We start from the raw sequence: 24,822 nt of genomic DNA on the forward strand, positions 1-24,822 counted from the left end.
ACTCCTTACTTTTACTCGAGTAATACATCTCTAAAGTAACAGTACTCTTACTTGAGTACAATTTCTGGCTACTCTACCCACCTCTGTTTATATTGTATATATAATTAGTGCAAAGGTCTAATATGCACACAGGGATATTTCACATGCCTGTACTGTGTATAAAATTGAACTACGTCCATGTTGTTTATAATGTGTATTTATAATAAGTTGTGCAAAGGACATTTTATAATTTTCGGAAGTTTATTTTGTACTTGAAATTGTTTATAGGGTTAGGCGCAATAAGTGTTTAACTTCAGCCTAAACCAGGGGTCGGGAACCTTTTTGGCTGAGAGAGCCAAGAAGCCAAATATTCTAAAATGTATTTCCCTAAGAGCCACATAATATTTTTTTTTAACACTGAACACAACTAAACGCGTGCATTTTAAAGTAAGACCAACTTTACCAGAGTATAATAGGTCTCTTATTATTTGTAATAACATTGTTATTCTGAAGCAAACTGTGGAGGAGGCGTGGCCTGCGGGCCTGCAGCAAAGCGGGATGTTGCCCAGGACCGGCCTCAAAATCAGCGACAGGTGCGTAGAGGGCCCACCTGGGCCTTTTTATATAATCACCTGTCGCTCTGTTATAAGCAGCAGCCAGGAGGAGAGACAGGGTTGGGGCTGGAGCCAGAGCGGGAGTGAGGACGAAGGAGAAAAAGACAATTGCTGGAAAGCAACTGAGAGACTAATTGAAAAAAATAAACAATATTTTACCCTAAAACAGGCTCTCATGTCGGTGCTTGGTGGTCTGAAGAACCATCACACGCAACTTCTTGAACATAAACCTGCATGAGAATGCTTTATATTTTGAACATTTTTTTAACACTACGATTACAGGTGGAATTATTCATTACTTATCCTGTTAACCAATGTCAGCTGAGATTTATCCGAGAGCCAGATCAATCAATCAATGTTTACTTATATAGCCCTAAATCACTAGTGTCTCAAAGGGCTGCACAAACCACCACGACATCCTCGGTAGGCCCACATAAGGGCAAGGAAAACTCACACCCAGTGGGACGTCGGTGACAATGATGACTATGAGAACCTTGGAGAGGAGGAAAGCAATGGATGTCGAGCGGGTCTAACATGATACTGTGAAAGTTCAATCTATAATGGATCCAACACAGTCGCGAGAGTCCAGTCCAAAGCGGATCCAACACAGCAGCGAGAGTCCCGCTCACAGCAGAGCCAGCAGGAAACCATCCCAAGCGGAGGCGGATCAGCAGCGCAGAGATGTCCCCAGCCGATACACAGGCAAGCAGTACATGGCCACCGGATCGGACCGGAGAGTGGGACATAGGAGAAAAAGAAAAGAAACGGCAGATCAACTGGTCTAAAAAGGGAGTCTATTTAAAGGCTAGAGTATACAAATGAGTTTTAAGGTGAGACTTAAATGCTTCTACTGAGGTAGCATCTCGAACTGTTACCGGGAGGGCATTCCAGAGTACTGGAGCCCGAACGGAAAACGCTCTATAGCCCGCAGACTTTTTTTGGGCTTTGGGAATCACTAATAAGCAGTCATGCAGTCATCAAAAGAGTCACATCTGGCTCTAGAGCCATAGGTTCCTTACCGCTGGCCTAAACCCTTTCGGTCTGCAACATTTTTTTATTTTCAATCTATGAATGTACAACTGTTTGTTTGCTTTGTTGACCATTGACCGAAGAACAAACAAAAACAAAAAAAAAACATTAAAAGCAAAGCGAAGCGAATTATATTTATATAGCGCTTTTTCTCTAGTGACTCAAAGCGCTTTACATAGTGAAACCCAATATCTAAGTTACATTTAAACCAGTGTGGGTGGCACTGGGAGCAGGTGGGTAAAGTGTCTTGCCCAAGGACACAACGGCAGTGACTAGGATGGCGGAAGCGGGGATCGAACCTGCAACCCTCAAGTTGCTGGCACGGCCGCTCTACCAACCGAGCTATACCGCCCCACAAAAAAAGTGCTTGCTTTTTGCCATCTTATTTGTCCAGCTTCCGTACTCCTTTTCAAACACTTTACAAAAAATGGCGGCAAAACTCCGTAGCTTTCTGAGACTCTTATTTTGTTAGCGCAGGCAGGGCTTTTATTGCGAAGACAGGAACTGTGTTAGAGTTTTGAAGACAAGCAAGAGTCTGTTGATACAAAAAGTTTTTCCCGCCTTTCTGTCGGTCATTTTTTCTTAACAGCGTCATCGCACAAGAACCCCTCGGGGTGCCGTGAACGTCAATCAAGTGACGAAAGTGACATCTTAGCTCATTTTTAGGTATATATTTTTTTATTTATGCCTGGCTTGCGGTGGACTGACTGACACACCCTGGTGTGGAGTATCTCACTTACCACCACTTCTAGCAGGGCAGAGAGGATGCAGGTGTTCAGCTACAACATAAAATGTGCGAATGTCTGACGGACATCTGCAAACGCTTTTTGCTCATTTGAGGCGCTCACCGCTGTCAAACAAACTCGGGCCAATTTTGCGAGGAAAAAAAAGAGAGTACAATGAGAATGAAGTTGCAATATTAACCTCTTAAGGCGTAATAAGCTTAAAGGCCTACTGAAAGCCACTACTAGCGACCACGCAGTCTGATAGTTTGTATATCAATGATCAATCAATCAATCAATGTTTATTTATATAGCCCCAAATCACAAATGTCTCAAAGGACTGCACAAATCATTACGACTACAACATCCTCGGAAGAACCCACAAAAGGGCAAGGAAAACTCACACCCAGTGGGCAGGGAGAATTCACATCCAGTGGGACGCCAGTGACAATGCTGACTATGAGAAACCTTGGAGAGGACCTCAGATGTGGGCATCCCCCCCCCTCTACGGGACCGAAAGCAATGGATGTCGAGCGGGTCTAACATGATACTGTGAAAGTTCAATCCATAGTGGCTCCAAGACAGTAGTGAGAGTCCCGTCCACAGGAAACCATCTCAAGCGGATCAGCAGCGTAGAGATGTCCCCAACCGATACAGGTTGATGAAATGATGAAATATTAACATTGCAACACATGCCAATACGGCCTTTTTAGTTTACTAAATTGCAATTTTAAATTCCACGCGGAAGTATCATGCTATGATGACGCGTGCCCGTGACGCCACGCATTGTAGAGGACATTTTGGTCCAGCACCGTTCACAGCTATAAGTCGTCTATTTTCATCGCATAATTCCACAGTATTCTGGATATCTGTGTAGCTGAATCTTTAGCAAATTCCTCAATGAATAATAGAGACGTCAAAGAAGAAAGCTGTAGGTGGGAAGCGGTGTATTGCGGCCGCCTTTAGCAACACAAACAGTCGGTGTTTCCTTGTTTACATTCCCTAAAGATGACGGTGAAGCGGTTGGGGCGGTTTAGCTCGGTGGGTAGAGTGGCCGTGCCAGCAACTTGAGGGTTGCAGGTTCGATTCCCGCTTCTGTCATTCTAGTCACTGCCGTTGTGTCCTTGGGCAAGACACTTTACCCACCTGCTCCCAGTGCCACCCACACTGGTTTGAATGTAAATTAGGTATAGGGTTTCACTATGTAAAGCGCTTTGAGTCAGTAGAGAAAAAGCGCTATATAAATATAATTCACTTTACTATGGAACAGAGTGGTCAAGCGAACATGGTTCCCTACTACATGTTAACCGGCAGGTTTCGGTGAGAAAATGGTGGTAATAAGTCGGCTCTTACCGTAGACATGAGCGGAGAGCTTGCGTCGTTCCTCCTGCACCTGTCAAAGAGGCAGCAGCGGACTCTCTTGCCTCCTCTTACCGGCCGCCGCCGACCGTCGGATGCTTCCACCGTGGAGGAGGGGAAAAAAAAAAAAAATCTCAGCCCGGCCGCGTTCCCCTCGTCGAGAAACGTGGCTTACCTCAGAGACACTGGCGGTCACCACACCCCTCCGACTTTCAGGTTGTACTGGTATGACCATATAATTTCACTAAAATACTAGTAACACAATAAGCAGATAAGGGATTTTCCAGAATTATCCTAGTAAATTTGTCTAATAATCGCTCTGCTGTCTAGTTTTTTATGTTTTTATTTTATCCTAGTCCTTCACTCTCACTTTCCTTATCCACAAATCTTTCACCCTCGCTCAAATAATGGGGAAATTGTCGCTTTTTTCAGTCCGAATCGCTCTAGCTGCTGGTGGCCATGATTGTAAACAATGTTCAGATGTGAGGAGCTCCACAAAACGTGACGTCATGCGCACATTGTCTGCTACTTCCGGTACAGGCAAGGTTTTTTTTATTAGCGACCAAAAGTTGCGAACTTTATCGCGGATGTTCTCTACTAAATGACACATAGAATGGACCTGCTATCCCCGTTTAAATAAGAACATCTCATTTCAGTAGGCCTTTAAGCTGTTTTTTACATGCTTTTTTTATTTCTCTTTGCTATTTGGGCTTATTGGACCCTAATTAGAATAAAAAACTAAGAATCAACTTTTGATATGATGTACTTAGTCCATAAGTACACAAACGTGTACTTCATGTTTAGTGACAAGCTAATTCTTATTTTTACACTTTTTTTCCTCCCAAATTTCATTGTATGTTATACTCTTCTGACACCACCAGAGGGCAGTATAAGAGTCCACATAAGTGGCCATAAGACCCCAATTCAGTTTAAACACTACGTTATTCTTTTATTCACCTTTTTTCAAGGAAAAACTAGAATTGATTTTAATATTATTTTGTTATTTGAAAAATTTAATTTTATTTTGTAATATTGCAAATGTTCTTAAGTACTTGGGTTTGTTTTTCTGCCAAAAAACTACATTATTTTGGTATTAGGAATAATTAAGTACTTAATTTTTGTGACACAATATATTTAATCATCAAAATACTAATTTATATTTGTTAATTAGGATTTTTTTTCCAGATTCTAAATTCTGCTTTGTTCTTGTATTATTTTTTCTTACTAGTAAAACTAAATTGTCATTTAATATTGTGTAATATGTGTTTTTAACGTAAAAATACAACTTGACTGATGCAATTCTATGTTTTTTATTTTATTTTAAACACTACTTCATTCTTTTATTCACCTTTTTTCAAGTAAAAATTAGAATTGATTCTAGTATTATTTTCTTATTTGAAAAATGTAACTATTTTTGTAATACTGCATATGTTGTTGAGTAATTCGGTTTGTTTTCCTGCTAAAAAACACTTTATTTTGGTATTAAGAGTAATTAAGAAGTACTCAATTTTTGCGACACAATTTCTTTGATCATCAAAACAAAATGTATATTTGACAATTAGTATGTTTTGAATGACTTTGTCTCTTAATAGTACAACTCCATTGCAATGTGATATTGTGTAATATGTGTTGACTATTGATATTTTCCCTCTTGAAAACTATTCATTTTTGCCTACTGATTTTTTTTCACATAAAAATATGAGTTGGGAAATTGTGTTCGATGTAAATATAAACAGAATACAATGATTTGCAAATCCTTTTCAACCCATATTCAGTTGAATATGCTACAAAGACAACATATTTGATGTTCAAACTCATAAACATTGTTTTGTTGTTGCAAAGAATCATTAACTTTGGAATTTGATGCCAGCAACACGTGACAAAGAAGTTGGGAAAGGTGGCAATAAATACTGATAAAAGTTGAGGAATGCTCATCAAACACTTATTTGGAACATCCCACAGGTGTGCGGGCTAATTGGGAACAGGTGGGTGCCATGATTGGGTATAAAAAACAGCTTCCCAGTCTTTCACAAGAAAGAATGGGGCGAGGTACACCCCTTTGTCCACAACTGCGTGAGCAAATAGTCAAACAGTTTAAGAACAACGTTTCTCAAAGTGCAATTGCAAGAAATTTAGGGATTTCAACATCTACGCTCCATAATATCATCAAAAGGTTCAGAGAATCTGGAGAAATCACTCCAAGGAAACCAACATTGAGTGACCGTGACCTTCGATCCCTCGGACGGCACTGTATCAAAAACCGACATCAATCTCTAAAGGATATCACCACATGGGCTCAGGAACACTTCAGAAAACCACTGTCACTAAATACAGTTGGTCGCTGCATCTGTAAGTGCAAGTTAAAGCTCTAATATGCAAAGCGAAAGCCATTTATCAACAACATCCAGAAACGCCGCCGGCTTCTCTGGGCCCGAGATCATCTAAGATGGACTGGATGCAAAGTGGAAAAGTGTTCTGTGGTCTGACGAGTCCACATTTCAAATTGTTATTGGAAATATTCGACATCGGGACAAAGGGGAAGCGGACGCAAAGTTGAAAAGCCAGCATCTGTGATGGTATGGGGGTGCATTAGTGCCCAAGGCATGGGTAACTTACACATCTGTGAAGGCACCATTAATGGGGTGGGGCGGTTTAGCTCGGTTGGTAGAGTGGCCGGGCCAGCAACTTGAGGGTTGCAGGTTCGATTCCCGCTTCCGCCATCCTAGTCACTGCCGTTGTGTCCTTGGGCAAGACACTTTATCCACCTGTTCCCACTGGTTTGAATACAACTTAGATATTGGGTTTCACTATGTAAAAAGCGCTTTGAGTCACTAGAGAAAAAGCGCTATTTAAATATAATTCACTTCACTTCACTAATGCTGAAAGGTACATACAGGTTTTGGAACAACATATGCCGCCATCTAAGCGCCGTCTTTTTCATGGACGCCCCTGCTTATTTCAGCAAGACAATGCCAAGCCACATTCAGCACGTGTCACAACAGCGTGGCTTCATAAAAAAAAGAGTAAGGGTACTTTCCTGGCCCGCCTGCAGACCAGACCTGTCTCCCATCGAAAATTTGTGGCGCTTTATGAAGCCTAAAATACGACTGAAGCTCTACATAAAACAAGAATGGGAAAGAATTCCACTTTCAAAGCCTCAACAATTAGTTTCCTCAGTTCCCAAACGTTCTCGCCCGGAAAAGGGTGGAATGCCATCTCCGGGTTGGGGAGGAGACCCTGCCCCAAGTGGAGGAGTTCAAGTACCTAGGAGTCTTGTTCACGAGTGGGGGAAGAGTGGATCGTGAGATCGACAGGCGGATCGGTGCGGCGTCTTCAGTAATGCGGACGTTGTACCGATCTGTTGTGGTGAAGAAGGAGCTGAGCCGGAAGGCAAAGCTCTCAATTTACCGGTCGATCTACGTTCCCATCCTCACCTATGGTCATGAGCTTTGGGTCATGACCGAAAGGATAAGATCACGGGTACAAGCGGCCCAAATGAGTTTGGGTCTCTCCCTTAGAGATAGGGTGGGAAGCTCTGACATCCGGGAGGAACTCAAAGTAAAGCCGCTGCTCCTTCACATGGAGAGGAGCCAGATGAGGTGGTTCGGGCATCTGGTCAGGATGCCACCCGAACGCCTCCCTAGGGATGTGTTTAGGGCACATACAGCTGGTAGGAGGCCACGGGGAAGACCCAGGACACGTTGGGAAGACTATGTCTCCCGGCTGGCCTGGGAACGCCTCGGGATCCCCCGGGAAGAGCTAGACCAAGTGGCTGGAGATAGGGAAGTCTGGGCTTCCCTGCTTAGGCTGCTGCCCCCGCGACCCGACCTCGGATAAGCGGAAGATGATGGATGGATGGATGGAGTTCCCAAACGTTTATTGAGTGTTGTTAAAAGAAAAAGGTGATGTAACACAGTGGTGAACATGCCCTTTCCCAACTACTTTGGCACGTGTTGCAGCCATGAAATTCTAAGTGTATTATCCATCCATCCATTTTCTACCGCTTATTCCCTTTTGGGGTCGCGGGGGGCGCTGGCGCCTATCTCAGCTACAATCGGGCGGAAGGCGGGGTACACCCTGGACAAGTCGCTACCTCATCGCAGGGCCAACACAGATAGACAGACTTATTTGCAAAAAAAAAAAAAAAGTTAATGAGTTTGAACATCAAATATGTTGTCTTTGTAGTGCATTCAATCAAATATTGGACAGCAAACACGTGGAGTGTCTCTGTGGGACATATAGTCTGTCCACTGAACCACGCTGCATGTTTTGTGATGAATTCACTCGGTTTTTTTTTGGCGTCTCTCAGCAGCCATGTGCAATTTGAGGGAAATGAGGAAGGTTTGAACGTCATCATTTACTACATTGAAGTACATTTTGCAGCGTGGCGTGCATTCCGAGCCTGATTCACAGTGTGATGTCACAACAGGATGTGCAAAAAAAAAGAATGAGCTTCTGTATGACAGACACAAGTTGGGTACTGCAAATGCCATCCTGTGTGGCAAGTCTAGTGCCTTTTTCATCAAACACTAACATGTTTTGTTTACATCCCTCGATCTGTGACGCCGTAGCAACATTACGATATTTAAAAAAAAAATTAAAAAAAATAAGCAAAGGGTACTTTTTTTTGGGGGGGTGGGGTCTCATAGCTCTTCCCGCGCCGTGCTGTCCAAAGGCGACTGGAGCACGTCGGAGTTCTGGGCCTCGGTGCTGAGCTCGGCCTGCTCCTGGGTTTTCCCCGAGCGCGCCCGGTCCCAGTCTGTGCGGATCTTGTCGTTGTCCCACACGGTGGACGTCTCCGTGTCGCTGATGTAGCCCGAGTCGCCCGTGTAGTGGGTGGGGTACACCAGGAGGGGTTCCGCCGAGAAAGCCTTGAGGTCTCGGCTTTCAAAGTGCTTCATGTAATCGGACCTGGGGACGAGAGGTTGTTGTTTAAACGATACAGACCAGGGGTCACCAACCAAAATAATTAAAAAAAATGTAATAACAGTCACATAGTCACCTTTACCTTTGTCCCCTATATCTATCGGTGTCCCGATCCGGTATTGATATCAGTCCGATATCATCAAAAATCTGGGTTAATATCAGTCGGTGTCCAAACCAGGGGTCACCAACGCGGTGACCAGATGAGTCGCCCGCTGGCCTGTTCTAAAAATAGCTCAAATAGCAGCACTTACCAGTGAGCTGCCTCTATTTTTCAAATTGTATTTATTTACTAGCAAGCTGGTCTGGCTTTGCTCGACATTTTTAATTCTAAGAGAGACAAAACTCAAATGGAATTTGAAAATCCAAGAAAATATTTTAAAGACTTGGTCTTCACTTGTTTAAATAAATTCATTTATTTTTTTATTTTGCTTCTTTTAACTTTCAGAAAGACAATTTTAGAGAAAAAATACAGCCTTAAAAATTATTTTAGGATTTTTAAACACATATACCTTTTTACCTTTTAAATTCCTTCCTCTTCTTTCCTGACAATTTAAATCAATGTTCAAGTATTTTTCTTTTTTTATTGTAAAGAATAATAAATACATTTTAATTTAATTCTTCATTTTAGCTTCTGTTTTTTCGACAAAGAATATTTGTGAAATATTTCCTCAAACATAATTAAATTCAAAATAAATATTCTGGCAAATCTAGAAAATATGTAGAATGAAATTTAAATCTTATTTCAAAGTCTTTTTGTTTTAAAGTTTTTGTTCTGGAAAATCTAGAAGAAATAATGATTTGTCTTTGTTAGAAATATAGCTTGGTACAATTTGTTATATATTCTAACAAAGTGCAGATTGGATTTTAACCTATTTAAAATATGTCATCAAAATTCTAAAATTAATATTAATCAGGAAAAATTACTAATGATGTTCCATAATATATATATATATATTTTTTTTTTTCAAAAAGATTCAAATGAGCTAGTTTTTCTATTCATTTTTTTCAGTTGAATTTTGAATTTTAAAGAGTCGAAATTGAAGATAAACTATGTTTCAACATTGTATTTTCATTTTTTTTGTGTTTTGTCCTCTTTTAAACTGTTCAATTAAGTGTTTTTTTCATCATTTATTCTCTACAAAAAACCTTCCGTAAGAGGAAAAAAAATGTACGACCGAATGACAGACAGAAATACCCATTTTTTATATATATATATATATATATATATATATATATATATATACGATCGACAGGCGGATCGGTGCGGCGTCTTCAGTAATGCGGACGTTGTATCGATCCGTTGTGGTGAAGAAGGAGCTGAGCCGGAAGGCAAAGCTCTCAATTTACCGGTCGATCTACGTTCCCATCCTCACCTATGGTCATGAGCTTTGGGTCATGACCGAAAGGATAAGATCACGGGTACAAGCGGCCCAAATGAGTTTAGGTCTCTCCCTTAGAGATAGGGTGAGAAGCTCTGCCATCCGGGAGGAACTCAAAGTAAAGCCGCTGCTCCTCCACATGGAGAGGAGCCAGATGAGGTGGTTCGGGCATCTGGTCAGGATGCCACCCGAACGCCTCCCTAGGGAGGTGTTTAGGGCACGTCCAACCGGTAGGAGGCTTCGGGGAAGACCCAGGACACGTTGGGAAGACTATGTCTCCCGGCTGGCCTGGGAACGCCTCGGGATCCCCCGGGAAGAGCTAGACGAAGTGGCTGGAGATAGGGAAGTCTGGGCTTCCCTGCTTAGGCTGCTGCCCCCGCGACCCGACCTCGGATAAGCGGAAGATGATGGATGGATGGATGGGTGTATCAAACTGGTAGCCCTTCGCATTAATCAGTACCCAAGAAGTAGCTCTTGGTTTCAAAAAGGTGGTGACCCCTGATATAGTCTCATAAAAAGGTCGAAATAAGATTCAACTAACCACAGAAACTCTTGTAGTCAGCTTGTCCACAAAATAAAATAATTCTAATTAACATCAGGTGAAAAAACTTTGGCAGTAACAGGTATGGTTGTAGGCCATAAGCGCAGGCCTAAATTTACCGCATGCCTTTGGTAAGCGCCGGAGTGAGAAGAGGTTTTAAAATAATTAGCGCATGCTTGCCTTTACCGCATGCCTTTGGTAAGTGAGAAGAGGTTTTAAAATAATAGGCGCATGCTTGCCTTTACCGCATGCCTTTGGTAAGTGAGAAGAGGTTTTAAATTAATTAGCGCCCCGGCGGCAATTGAAGGAAATACGGTATATCATGAAATCAACAATCGGTAGATTCCTTCAGCTCCGCACAACGCTGTCAAACGCCATTCATATAAAACTCGCGGTCCGCACTAACATTAAACTTTCACATTAAGGTGGGTGCCGCAAAATAAGGTCTCGCAGGCCGCAATTGGCCCGCATGTTTGAGCCCCCTGGTTTAGGTCAATAATGCATCAATATAGTGGGAGATGAAGTGACTTACACCGGGTGTTTGTTGTACATGATTGGCAGGAACTCGTCCACGGGCAGAACTCTCTTTAAAGGCTCCGCCCTTAAAAGCTTCTGCGCTCCTTGCAAGGAGATCATGTAACCCAGAGTCCAGTAGGAATAATCCGCTTCCACTAAATTGTGAATGTTGGGCACCGCCTTCTCGGAGTGATCCACCTGCATCCGTTTGCGACCGATGTAGCTGCAAGAGGGAGGAGGAAAAAGGGGGTGAAAAGCAGGTCCGACCGGGACTTGGCCAAAGGAGGCGGGTCGTGACGAAGCTCACATCAGGTCCCAGTCCAGTCCTTCGTCCTCGATCTCGCTCATCAGGTTCATGAGGCGCCGCTTGAAGAAGATCTCGAAGCGCAGGTCGTCTTCGATCACCAGCGAGGTGGGCAGGCCTCGCTCCACCACCTGACAGCCAAGGTGACAATTAGTAAGGGATTTTCCGGACCATAGATTACAAACCCCGTTTCCATATGAGTTGGGAAATTGTGTTAGATGTAAATATAAACAGAATACAATGATTTGAAAATCCTTTTCAACCCATATTCAGTTGAATATGTTACAAAGACAACATATTTGATGTTCAAACTGATTTGCAAATAATCATTAACTTTAGAATTTGATGCCAGCAAGACGTGACAAAAAAGTTGGGAAAGGTGGCAAAAAATACTTAGAAAGTTGAGGAATGCTCATCAAACACTTATTTGGAACATCCCACAGGTGTGCAGGCTATTTGGGAACAGGTGGGTGCCATGATTGGGTATAAAAACAGCTTCCCGGTCTTTCACAAGAAAGGATGGGGCGAGGTACACCCCTTTGTCCACAACTGTGTGAGCAAATAGTCAAACAGTTTAAGAACAACGTTTCTCAAAGTGCAATTGCAAGAAATTTAGGGATTTCAACATCTACGCTCCATAATGTCATCAAAAGGTTCAGAGAATCTGGAGAAATCACTCCACGTAAGCGGCATGGCCGGAAACCAACATTGAATGACCGTGACCTTCCATCCCTCGGACGGCACTGTATCATAAACCGACATCAATCTCTAAAGGATATCACCACAAGGGCTCAGGAACACTTCATAAAACCACTGTCACTAAATACAGTTGGTCGCTACATCTGTAAGTGCAAGTTAAAGCTCTACTATGCAAAGCGAAAGCCATTTATCAACAACATCCAGAAACGCCGCCAGCTTCTCTGGGCCCCGAGATCATCTAAGATGGACTGATGCAAAGTGGAAAAGTGTTCTGTGGTCGGACGAGTCCACATTTCAAATTGTTTTTGGAAATATTCAACATTATGTCATCCGGACCAAAAGGGAAGCGAACCATCCAGATTGTTATCGACCCAAAGTTGAAAAGCCAGCATGTGTGATGGTATGGGGGTGCATTAGTGCCCAAGGCATGGGTAACTTACACATCTGTGAAGGCACCATTAATGCTGAAAGGTACATACAGCTTTTGGAACAACATATGCTGCCATCTATGGGTTGTACTTGTATAGCGCTTTTCTACCTTCAAGGTACTCAAAGCGATTTGACACTACTTCCACATTTACCCATTCACACACACATTCACACACTGATGGAGGGAGCTGCCATGCAAGGCGCTAACCAGCACCCATCAGGAGCAAGGGTGAAGTGTTTTGCTCAGGACACAACAGACGTGACGAGGTTGGTACTAGGTGGGAATTGAACCAGGGACCCTCGGGTTGCGCACGGCCACTCTACCACTGCGCCACGCCGTCCCTGGTTCAATCCCCAACTCTAAGCGCCGTCTTTTTCATGGACGCCCCTGCTTATTTCAGCAAGACAATGCCAAGCCACATTCAGCACGTGTTACAACAGCGTGGCTTTGTAAAAAAAAAAAGAAAAAAAAAAGAGTGTGGGTACTTTCTTGGCCCGCCTGCAGTCCAGACTTGTCTCCCGTTGAAAATGTGTGGCGCATAAAGAAGCGTAAAATACGACAGCGGAGACCCCGGACTGTTGAACGACTGAAGCTCTACATAAAACAAGAATGGGAAAGAATTCCACTTTCAAAGCTTCAACAATTAGTTTCCTCAGTTCCCAAATGTTTATTGAGTGTTGTTAAAAGAAAAGGTGATGTAACACAGTGGTGAACATGCCCTTTCCCAACTACTTTTGCACGTGTTACAGCCATGAAATTCTAAGTTGATTATTATTTGCAAAAAAATTAAAAATAAAGTTTATGAGTTTGAACATCAAATATGTACATAATATAATATCTTGTCTTTGTAGCGTATTCAACTGAATATGGGTTGAAAAGGATTTGCAAATCATTGTATTTAGGGGTGGTAGAGCTCGGTTGGTAGAGTGGCCGTACCAGCAACTTGAGGGTTGCAGGTTCGATCCCCGCTTCCGCCATCCTAGTCACTGCCGTTGTGTCCTTGGGCAAGACACTTTACCCACCTGCTCCCAGTGCCACCCACACTGGTTTAAATGTAACTTAGATATTAGGTTTCACTATGTAAAGCGCTTTGAGTCACTAGAGAAAAAGCGCTATATAAATAGCATTCACTTCACTTATTCCGTTTATATTTACATCTAACACAATTTCCCAACTCATAGGGAGACGGGGTTTGTATAAGGCGCACAGGCGATTAAGGGTCGCTTAAGGATGTGCAGTTTTGTGGGCAATCTTATTTACGGCTCGGTGGACTAGTGGTTAGAGTGATTGGTAGGTTGTGAGTTCAAACCCCGTCTGAGTCATATCAAAGACCATAAAAAAACTCTATGTTATTATTAATCCATCCATCCATTTTCTACCACTTATTCCCTTTTGGGGTCGCGGGGGGCGCTGGCGCCTATCTCAGCTACAATCGGGCGGAAGGCGGGGTACATCCTGGACAAGTCGCCACCTCATCGCAGGGCCAACACAGATAGACAGACAACATTCACACACTAGGGCCAATTTAGTGTTGCCAATCAACCTATCCCCAGGTGCATGTCTTTGGAAGTGGGAGGAAGCCGGAGTACCCGGAGGGAACCCACGCATTCACGGGGAGAACATGCAAACTCCACACAGAAAGATCCCGAGCCTGGATTTGAACCCAGGACTGCAGGAACTTCTTATTGTGAGGCAGACGCACTAACCCCTCTGTCACCGTGAAGCCTAAACTATGTCATTTTTGCCTATTTGAGCTGTAATTTGACCCCCTTAAAATGCTTCAAAGTGCAAGTTAAAGCTCTACTATGCAAAGCGAAAGCCATTTATCAACAACATCCAGAAACGCCGATCTGTAATTTGACCCCCTTAACATGCTATAAAACTCACCAAATTTTACACACACATCAGGACTGGCGAAAATTGCCATCTAATAAAAAAAAAAAAAACCCTAAAGTCAAAATTGCGCTCTAGCGCCCCCTAGGAAAAACCCCTGACAAAACTGCTAGTAACTTCTGTTAGGAATGTCGTAGAGACATGAAACAAAAACCTCTATGTAGGTCTGACTAAGACCAGGGCTTGAGTCGCGGCGGCAACAGCCAAAGCGGACCCGACCAACGCTGCTTGTAGCTTTCATTTTTTTTGTACCTCTTTCCAGATGTTAAAGTGGGAAAGGAAGCATCCCAGTTCTCCTTTGGTGAGCGGGCGGCCGTGGTAAGGGTCGCTGTAGCCGGGCAGCATGGTGATGCCCATGGTGTGGACGTCGCTCATGTTTAAAGCCCTGGCGAGAGAGCGGAGGACGACGGTGAAATGAGACCCATGGGAAAAAGGATCCCGGGGAATCGGTGCAACTTACTTTCCGTCGACAGCCTCCGTGATCTTGCAGGCGATCTCGTGCTCGTGAAGCGCTCTCATCATCCGCTCTCTGCGGTCGCTGCGCCGCTTCAGGTTGATCATGAACACCTGGACACGCAATTCGGACGCTTAATGCAGTGTTTCTCATAAAAAGAACGCCAGACCTTAGTTGAGTTTAAAAAGTGACACAAAGGAGGTCCTGCTCGGCACTCAGCATCAGGGGTTGGAATTGGGGGTTGAATCCCCCCAAAAAATTTCCCGGGCGCGGCCACCGCTGCTGCTCACTGCTCCCCTCACCTCCCAGGGGGTGATCAAGGGTAGATGGGTCGAATGCAGAGACTATTTTCGTCACATCTCGTGTGTGTGACAATCGTTGGTATTTTACTTTAAAGGGGAACATTATCACAATTTCAAAAGGGTTAAAAACAATAAAAATCAGTTCCCAGTGGCTTGTTGTATTTTTTTAAGTTTTTTTCAAAATTTTACCGGTCTCGGAATATCCCTAAATAAAGCTTTAAAGTGCCTTATTTTCGCTCTCTGAGAAGACATTGGCCATTTCCCTGTGACGTCACACAGTGCTGCTAATGTAAACAAACAATGGGAATACCACAGCAAGATATAGCGACATTAGCTCGGATTCAAACTCGGATTTCAGCCGTTTAAGCGATTCAACAGATTACGCATGTATTGAAACAGATGGTTGGAGTATGAAAGTATTGAAGGAAAAACTGAAGCTATTGAGCGAATAGCTATTGACGCTATTCATAGCCATAGCATGGCCGAATAGCTGCGTTAGCATCGCCGGTAAAATGTGCGGACCAAACGATCAGGACTTTCGCATCTTGTGACACAGGAGCAACTTAAATCCGTCGATTGGTAAGTGTTTGTTTCGCATTAAATGTGGGTGGAAGGAAACGTAATATAGTTGCAAATGCATCTACAGGTTATCCATACATCTCTGTGCCATGTCTGCTTTAGCACCGCTGGTAAATAGCATGTTAGCGTCCATTAGCGTAGCATGTTAGCATCGATTAGCTGGCAGTCAACATCAACAAAACTCACCTTTGTGATTTCTGTGACTTTATCATTACAAATGCATCTGCAGGTTATCCATACATCTGTGTGCCATGTCTGCTTTAGCATCGCCGGTAAATAGCATGTTAGCGTCGATTAGCGTAGCATGTTAGCATCGATTAGCTCGCAGTCACGCCGCGACCAAATATGTCTGATTAGCACATAAGTCAACATCAACAAAACTCACCTTTGTGATTTCGTTGACTATCGTTGCAAATGCATCTGCAGGTTATCCATACATCTCTGTGCCATGTCTGCTTTAGCATCGCCGGTAAATAGCATGTTAGCGTCGATTAGCATAGCATGTTAGCATCGATTAGCTCACAGTCACGCCGCGACCAAATATGTCTGATTAGCACATAAGTCAACATCAACAAAACTCACCTTTGTGATTTCGTTGACTATCGTTGCAAATGCATCTGCAGGTTATCCATACATCTCTGTGCCATGTCTGTCTTAGCATCGCCGGTAAAATGTGGAGACACTCTGGCACATTCAATGGGCGTCTGGCGGCAGATTTCTTGCCAGTGGTGCAACTTGAATCCCTCCCTGTTAGTGTTGTTACACCCTCCGACAACACACCGACGAGGCATGATGTCTCCAAGGTTCCAAAAAATAGTCAAAAAAACGGAAAATAACAGAGCTGAGACCCAATGTTTACCATGGGTTGAAAATGAAAATGGCGGGTGTGTTACCTCGGCGACGTCACATTCTTACATCATCGCCTCCAGAGCGATTAACAGAAAGGCGTTTAATTCACCAAAATTCACCCATTTAGAGTTCGGAAATCAGTTAAAAAAATATATGGTCTTTTTTCTGCACCATCAAGGTATATATTGACGCTTACATAGGTCTGGTGATAATGTTCCCCTTTAACATGACTAACAATCACAAGTTGACATTATTGAGTGAATGCTGAAAAGCATGCTAACTTTTTTAGCGTATTTTGCATGCACACCCCTCAGTGCCATAAAAAGATGGTGGTAATTGACAAATGCTAACTGTTAGCATGCTAATGTCAAAATACTAGCTTGCTAACATTTTTTTTAGCTAATTTTGCATGCACACACCTCAGATCCATACAATTTGGTGGTACTTGACAAATGCTATCTGTTAGCATGCTAACATTAACGTGCTAACTGATAGAATGCTCATATTAACATACTAGCATGCTAATAGTAGGATGTTAACTTTTTTTTTAGCATAATTTTGCATGCACACACCTCAGTGCCATAAAACTTGGTAGTACTTGACAAATACTGACAGTTAGCATGCTAATGTTAACGTGCTAGCGTGCTAACAGTTAACATGCTAATATTACCATGTTAAATTTTTTAGCTAATTTTGCATGCACACACCTCAGTGCCATAAAACTTGGTAGTACTTGACAAATGCTGACAGTTAGCATGCTAATGTTAACGTGCTAGCATGCTAACAGTTAGCATGCTGATATTACCATGTTAAATTTTTTAGCTAATTTTGCATGCACACACCTCAGTGCCATGAAACTTGGTCGTCCTTAACAAATGCTAACCGTTAGCATGCTAACGTTAACGTGCTAGCGTGCCAACTATTAACATGTTAATGTTTTAGCTAATTTTGCATGTACACACCTCAGTGCCATAAAACTTGGTGGTACTTGACAAATGCTGACAGTTAGCATGCTAATGTTAACGTGCTAGCATGCTAACAGTTAGCATGCTGATATTACCATGTTAAATTTTTTAGCTAATTTTGCATGCACACACCTCAGTGCCATGAAACTTGGTCGTCCTTAACAAATGCTAACCGTTAGCATGCTAACGTTAACGTGCTAGCGTGCCAACTATTAACATGTTAATGTTTTAGCTAATTTTGCATGTACACACCTCAGTGCCATTAAACTTGGTGGTATTTGACAAATGCTGACAGTTAGCATGCTAATGTTAACGTGCTAGCGTGCTAACAGTTAGCATGCCTATATTACCATGTTAAATTTTTTTAGCTAATTTTGCATGCACACACCTCAGTGCCATTAAACTTGGTCGTCCTTAACAAATGCTAACCGTTAGCATGCTAACGTTAACGTGCTAGCGTGCCAACTATTAACATGTTAATGTTTTAGCTAATTTTGCATGTACACACCTCAGTGCCATAAAACTTGGTGGTACTTGACAAATGCTGCCAGTTAGCATGCTAACGTTCACATGCTAACTGTTGGCATGCTCATATTAACATGTTAATGTTTTTAGCTAATTTTGCATGCGCACACATCAGTGGCATAAAACTTGGTAGTACTTGACAAATGCTAACAGTTAGCATGTTAACATTAACATACTTGCATGCTAATATTAACATACTTGCATGCTAATATTAGCATGTCAACTTTTTTTAAGCCAATTTTGCACACACACACCTCAGTGCCATAAAACTTGGTGGTACTTGACAAAGGCGTACAGTTAGCATGCTAACGTTAACATACTAACTGTTGGCATGCTAATATTAACATGTTAAAGTTTTTAGCTAATTTTGCATGCGCACACATCAGTGCCATAAAACTTGGTGGTAGTTGACAAATACTAACAGTTAGCATGCTAACATTAACATACTTGCACGCTAATATTAGCATGTCAACTTTATTTTTTTTTGTGCCAATTTTGCATGCACACCCCTCAGTGCCATAAAACTTGGTGGTACTTGACAAAGGCTGACAGTTAGCATGCTAATGTTCACATGCTAACTTTTAGCATGCTAATATTAACATGTTAATGTTTTTAGCTAATTTTTCATGCATACACCTCAGTTCCATAAAACTTTGTGGTACTTGACAAATGCTGACAGTTAGCATGCTAAGTACCACAAAGTTTTATGGAACTGAGGTGTATGCATGAAAAATTAGCTAAAAACATCAACATGTTAATATTAGCATTCTAAAAGTTAGCATGTGAGCGTTAGCATGCTAACTGTCAGCATTTGTCAAGTACCACCAAGTTTTATGGCACTGAGGTGCATGCATGCAAAATTGGCAAAAAAAAAAAAAAAAAAGTTGACATGCTAATATTAGCATGCAAGTATGTTAATGTTAGCATGCTACCTGTTAGAATTTGTCAAGTACCACCAAGTTTTATGGCACTGAGGTGTGTGCATGCAAAATTAGCTAAAAATATTAACATGTTAATATTGGCGCAGTGGGAGAGTGGCCGTCCGCAACCCGAGGGTCCCTGGTTCAAATCCCACCTAGTACCAACCTCGTCACGTCCGTTGTGTCCTGAGCAAGACACTTCACCCTTGCTCCTGATGGGTGCTGGTTAGCGCCTTGCATGGCAGCTCCCTCCATCAGTGTGTGAATGGGTAAATGTGGAAGTAGTGTCAAAGCGCTTTGAGTACCTTGAAGGTAGAAAAGCGCTATACAAGTACAACCCATTTATTTATTTATCATTAGCATGCCAACAGTTAACATGCTAACTTTTACCATGCTAATATTAACATGTTAATGTTTTTAGCTAATTTTTCATGCATACACCTCAGTGCCATAAAACTTGGTGGCACTTGACAAATGCTAACAGTTAGCATGCTAACATTAACATGCTAATTGCTAGCATGCTAATTGATAAGATGCTAATATTAGCATAATAACTTGCTTAGCTAATTTTGCGTGCTTCCCCCTCAAGTCATACGTCTTTCTTTATAATGACATGCATGTATGCCATGGACAATTATGCAAATGAGATGATGTCATCGAGCTCCACCGACAGCCACAAATAGATTGCAGTCAATTGTATCGAGATAGCATCTTCGCTCACCTCATCAAAACCCATTTTGTCCGGATGTCTGGCGGGAGCAGGGATGAACTGGGACGGCAACACTGGAGGATGGCGCACTGAAAGGAGAAAAATGGATGTTTAGAAATGAGAATACGACTGCCGAGAAAAATCGACGCACTCACCGTCAACCTCCAGCACGGTGTGCAAAAAGCCCTCGGCCTCGTCCTGCAAAGTATTGTGGGAGCGCAGCGGCACGGTGAGATAGCCGTACGTCTCCTTGTTGCACACGAACATCTGCACGTCTGGAGGATGACAGACAGACCTTGTGTTGGCTTCTCCCGCGCAATTCTCGGAGTTAAAAATGTTTGACTTACTGTGGCTTTGAAAACAAATCTCCCTCCTTAATAACGGTGTCAAAAAAAAGATACAAATGTATAGGAGGCGCTAAACCCTCAAACCATAAGACCGTTTTAGCTTTGGGGTTATGAAAAGTGTACATCGGCCGTGTTTCCCTCTAATTATTCCAACTCAAAAAGTCCCTGAGCATTGAGTAGAGCGTGCACACTGGCCACACCTGCAGCACACCTGACATCACAACCATTTTAAATGATTATAATATTGGATATTCATTTCTAATATACTGTAGGGGATTTAGCCCACTTACAATGAAAACGACTGACATCAGTGTGTCAAGGATATCACCACATGGGCTCAGGAACACTTCATAAAACCCCTGTCAGTAACTACAGTTATTCGCTACATCTGTACGTGCAAGTTAAAACTCTACTATGCAAAGCTAAAGCTATTTATCAACAACACCCAGAAACTCCGCCAACTTCGCTGGGCCTGAGCTCATCTAAGATGGACTGATGCAAAGTGGAAAAGTGTTCTGTGATCTAACGAGTCCACATTTGAAATAGTTTTTGGAAACTGTGGACTTTGTGTCCTCCGGAACAAAGAGGAAAATAACCTTTCGGATTGTTATAGGCGCAAAGTTGAAAAGCCAGCATCTGTGATGGTATGGGGGTGTATTAGTGCCCAAGGCATGGGTAACTTACACATCTGTGAAGGCACCATTAATGCTGAATGGTCCATACAGGTTTTGGAGCAACATATGTTGTCATCAAAGCAACGTTATTTTCCTGGCCCGCCTGCAGTCCAGACCTGTCTCCCGTCGAAAATGTGTGGCGCATAATGAAGCGTAAAATACGACAGCGGAGACCCCGGACTGTTGAACGACTGAAGCTCTACATAAAACAAGAATGGGAAATAATTCCACTTTCAAAGCTTCAACAATTAGTTTCCTCAGTTCCCAAACATTTATTGAGTGTTGTTAAAAGAAAAGGTGATGTAACACAGTGGTGAACATGCCCTTTCCCAACTACTTTGGCACGTGTTGCAGCCATGAAATTCTCGGTTAATTATTATTTGCAAAAAAAATAAAGTTTATGAGTTTGAACATCAAATATCTTGTCTTTGTAGTGCATTCAACTGAATATGGGTTGAAAAGGATTTGCAAATCATTGTATTCTGTTTATATTTACATCGAACACAATTTCCCAACTCATATGGAAACGGGGTTTGTGTGTGTGTATATATATATATATATATATATATATATATATATATATATATATATATATATATATATATACACACACACACACACACACATACATACATATATATATATATATATATATATATATATATAAACCCACACACACACATACATATATATATATATATATATATACACACACACACACACACACAAACATTTATAGTCTGTCTATCTATCTATATATACATACATAAACACACATACATATATACACACACATACATACATACATATATACATACATACATACATACATACATACATACATACATACATACATACATACATACATACATACATACATACATACATATATATATATATATATATATATATATATATATATACATACATACATACATACATACATACATACATATATATATATATATATATATACATACATACATACATACATACATACATACATACATACATACATACATACATACATACATACATATATATATATATATATATATATATATATATATATATATATATATATATATACATACATACATACATACATACATACATATATATATATATATATATATATATATATATGGGGATAGGTTGATTGGCAACACTAAATTGGCCCTAGTGTGTGAATGTGAGTGTGAATGTAGTCTGTCTATCTGTGTTGGCCCTGCGATGAGCTGGCGACTTGACCAGGGTGTACCCCGCCTTCCGCCCGATTGGAGCTGAGATAGGTGCCAGCGCCCCCCGCGACCCCAAAAGGGAATAAACGGTAGAAAATGGATGGATATTTATATATATATATATATATATATATATATATATATATATATATATACACAGTATACATACACACACATATATACACTTATATATATTTTTTTTTATTTAAATATTACATGTTATATTTTATATTGTTACTATGGTACATTTGTAGTCTACGTTCTACCTGCATTATCCTTTCCATCCTTTGTAACTGAGCTACTGTGTGGAACAATTTCCCTTGTGGATCAATAAAATTTGTCTAAGATGATAGAAATTACATCGTACATCTGATGTTCCAATTTTAAAATTATTGTCCAACTTAAAACAACTGAAGGCAGCATTCTGTTTGACATTTAAGTCACATTTTGTTCTCATTTAAGTTTGGAAAGTTTACCGCCAATCATGCTTTTAAGTCCTCAAGACAATTTTAAAAGTGATTTTAAACAAGTTTTTTTTAAAGCGACGTTGATTTGCGTATCATCCGCATAAAGATATGATGTATTGTATTTTTTTTAAAATAGTGTTGAATGGGCAGCTGAAAACAGGATTGGTCATAGGATTGAACCCTGAGGGACACCACAGGAGAAGGGAGCATAGCCCGAAGCTGAATCATTCATTTGGATTTTAAAAGTTCTGTTTTAGTGTGTCACTATCACAAATGAATGTACAAATAAAACAATGATGTGTGGAGTTATCAATCTTAAGTTCACACACTAATGTCGGAATACATTTTGAAGCTTTTACCTGCCCTTCGAGCCGAGTAGGCGAACACAATGATGTCGTCGAAAGCCCAGGTGTATTCTGGGTGAGGCGGGTGGAAGGCCAGCTGCCTGGATGCCTCTTTCCTGAGGTCTATGAGGAAGGTGGAGTGCACCATGGGAACTGCAAAACAACCTTTACGCACGCGCTTCCTCACCGGCATGTAGGCCGGGGTGCGTTTGTAGTAGCCCTGGGGAGGCCCAAGTGGCGTTAGTCGTGTCACGGTCGTCATGGGCAACCGCGTGGTCCCGTACCTGGCTGGTCATCCCGCACCAGAAGTTGGAATAAGCCGCACGCGAGTCCAGCATGGGAGCGATGATCGTCTTATTCTCGCTGATGAGGTTCCACAGGACATTGGGGTTGGTTAGCAGGTTATCGCAGTCCATCACCTGCGCAAGGACGTCAATAAAATGATAAAGAAGACGTCAGGTTCAAACACTGATGACATCTATTAAACAAGACAAGAAGCAAGGAATTAAACAGAGAATTAAATTTGGCTCAATTGAGGAAAAAAAGTCTGGGCTGGACTCTTGTACACCTCTTTTATTTGGACTTTCCTTGATTACATGGCAACAGCTGTTTCTAGGGGAGGGGGGGTCGTAAACAGCCATCGCCTTTGGTTACAGAACAGTTCAAAAGAAAAGGTCGTAAACAGTTCACAGAAAAGGTCGTAAAACAGATAAAAGAAGAGGTCCCTGGAGGGGAGGCAGGTCCTGCTTCCTGTTCGCTTTGTAGATCTCGGGTCAAGGCAATATCTTTCTGTTGATTATAATACATCAAAGAAACAGAACACCTTCATGTTGCTTCCCATCCTACACAGTGGCCTTTTAATTTATATCTAGTGTTCTAAAATTGTTCATTCAGTGTAACAAGAAAAAATGCCTTTTAATGTATATTTAACCTTATAAAATTGTTCTTTCAGTATAACGGGAAAAATACCTTTTAATTTATATCTAATCTTCTAAAATTGTTCTTTGAGTGTAACAAGAAAAAATGCTTTTTAACTTATATCTAATCTTCTAAAATTGTTCATTGAGTGTAACAATAAAAACACCTTTTAATTTATATCTAATCTTCTAAAATTGTTCTTTGAGTGTAACAATAAAAAATGCCTTTTAATGTATATCTAAACTTCAAAAATTGTTCTTTGAGTATAACAAGTAAAAATGTCTCTTAATTTATATCTATGCTTCTAAAAATGTTTTTTGGGTGTAACAAGAAAAAAATGCCTTTTAATTTATATCTAATCTTCTAAAATTGTTCTTTGAGTGTAAGAAGAAAAAATGCCTTTTAGTTTTTATATAATCTTTTAAAATTGTTCTTTGAGTGTAATAAGAAAAAATGCCTTTTAATTTATATCCAACCTTATCTAAACTTCTAAAACTGTTCTTTAAGTATAACAAGTAAAAATGCCTTTTAGTTTATATCCAACCTTCTAAAATGGCTCTTTGAGTGTAACAAGAAAAAATGTCTTTTAATTCATATTCAACCTTCTAAAATTGTTCATTGAGTGTAACAAGAAAAAAATGCCTTTTAGTTTATATCAAGTCTTTTAAAATTGTTCTTTGAGTCTAACAAGAAAAAAAGCCTTTTAAATTATATCCAACTTTCTAAAATTGTTCTTTGATTGTAACAATAAAAACACCTTTTAATTTATATCTAATCTGTTTAAAATTGTTCTTTGAGTGTAACAAGAAAAAATGCATTTTAACTTATATCTAATCTTTTAAAATTGTTTGAATGTAAGAAGAAAAAATGCCTTTTAATTTATATCCAACCTTCTAAAATTGTTCTTTGAGTGTAACAAGAAAAAATGCCTTTTAATTTATGTCTAATCTTCTGAAATTGTTCTTTGAGTGTAACAAGAAAAAATGCCTTTTAGTTTATATTTAATCTTTTAAAATTGTTCTTTGAGTGTAACAAGAAAAAATGCATTTTAATTTGTATCCAATCTTGTAAAATTGTTCTTTGAGTGTAACAAAAAAATGCCTTTTAAGTTATATCTAATCTTCTAAAATTGTTCTT

At 40.9% G+C, this 24,822-nt stretch overlaps 1 protein-coding gene across 1 annotated transcript in view; it reads right to left on the reverse strand.

Moving 5' to 3' along the window:
• Positions 1-8,041: 8,041 nt before the first annotated feature.
• The window catches only part of colgalt1a (collagen beta(1-O)galactosyltransferase 1a), a 33,966-nt gene continuing 17,185 nt past the window's right edge, over positions 8,042-24,822 (reverse strand). Inside the window, exons 4-12 of the mRNA XM_061905253.1 lie at positions 23,052-23,186; positions 22,783-22,987; positions 19,850-19,969; positions 19,707-19,783; positions 14,852-14,958; positions 14,644-14,776; positions 11,373-11,500; positions 11,082-11,288; positions 8,042-8,614 (exon numbers count right to left, since the gene is read on the reverse strand). Coding sequence (XP_061761237.1) covers positions 8,347-8,614; positions 11,082-11,288; positions 11,373-11,500; positions 14,644-14,776; positions 14,852-14,958; positions 19,707-19,783; positions 19,850-19,969; positions 22,783-22,987; positions 23,052-23,186 — 1,380 coding nt within the window. The 3' untranslated portion in view covers positions 8,042-8,346. The remainder of the gene's footprint in view (positions 8,615-11,081; positions 11,289-11,372; positions 11,501-14,643; positions 14,777-14,851; positions 14,959-19,706; positions 19,784-19,849; positions 19,970-22,782; positions 22,988-23,051; positions 23,187-24,822) is intronic.

This window comes from Nerophis ophidion, linkage group LG07, assembly GCF_033978795.1.
Source record: "Nerophis ophidion isolate RoL-2023_Sa linkage group LG07, RoL_Noph_v1.0, whole genome shotgun sequence".
In the NCBI taxonomy this organism is placed as follows: Eukaryota; Metazoa; Chordata; class Actinopteri; order Syngnathiformes; family Syngnathidae; genus Nerophis; species Nerophis ophidion.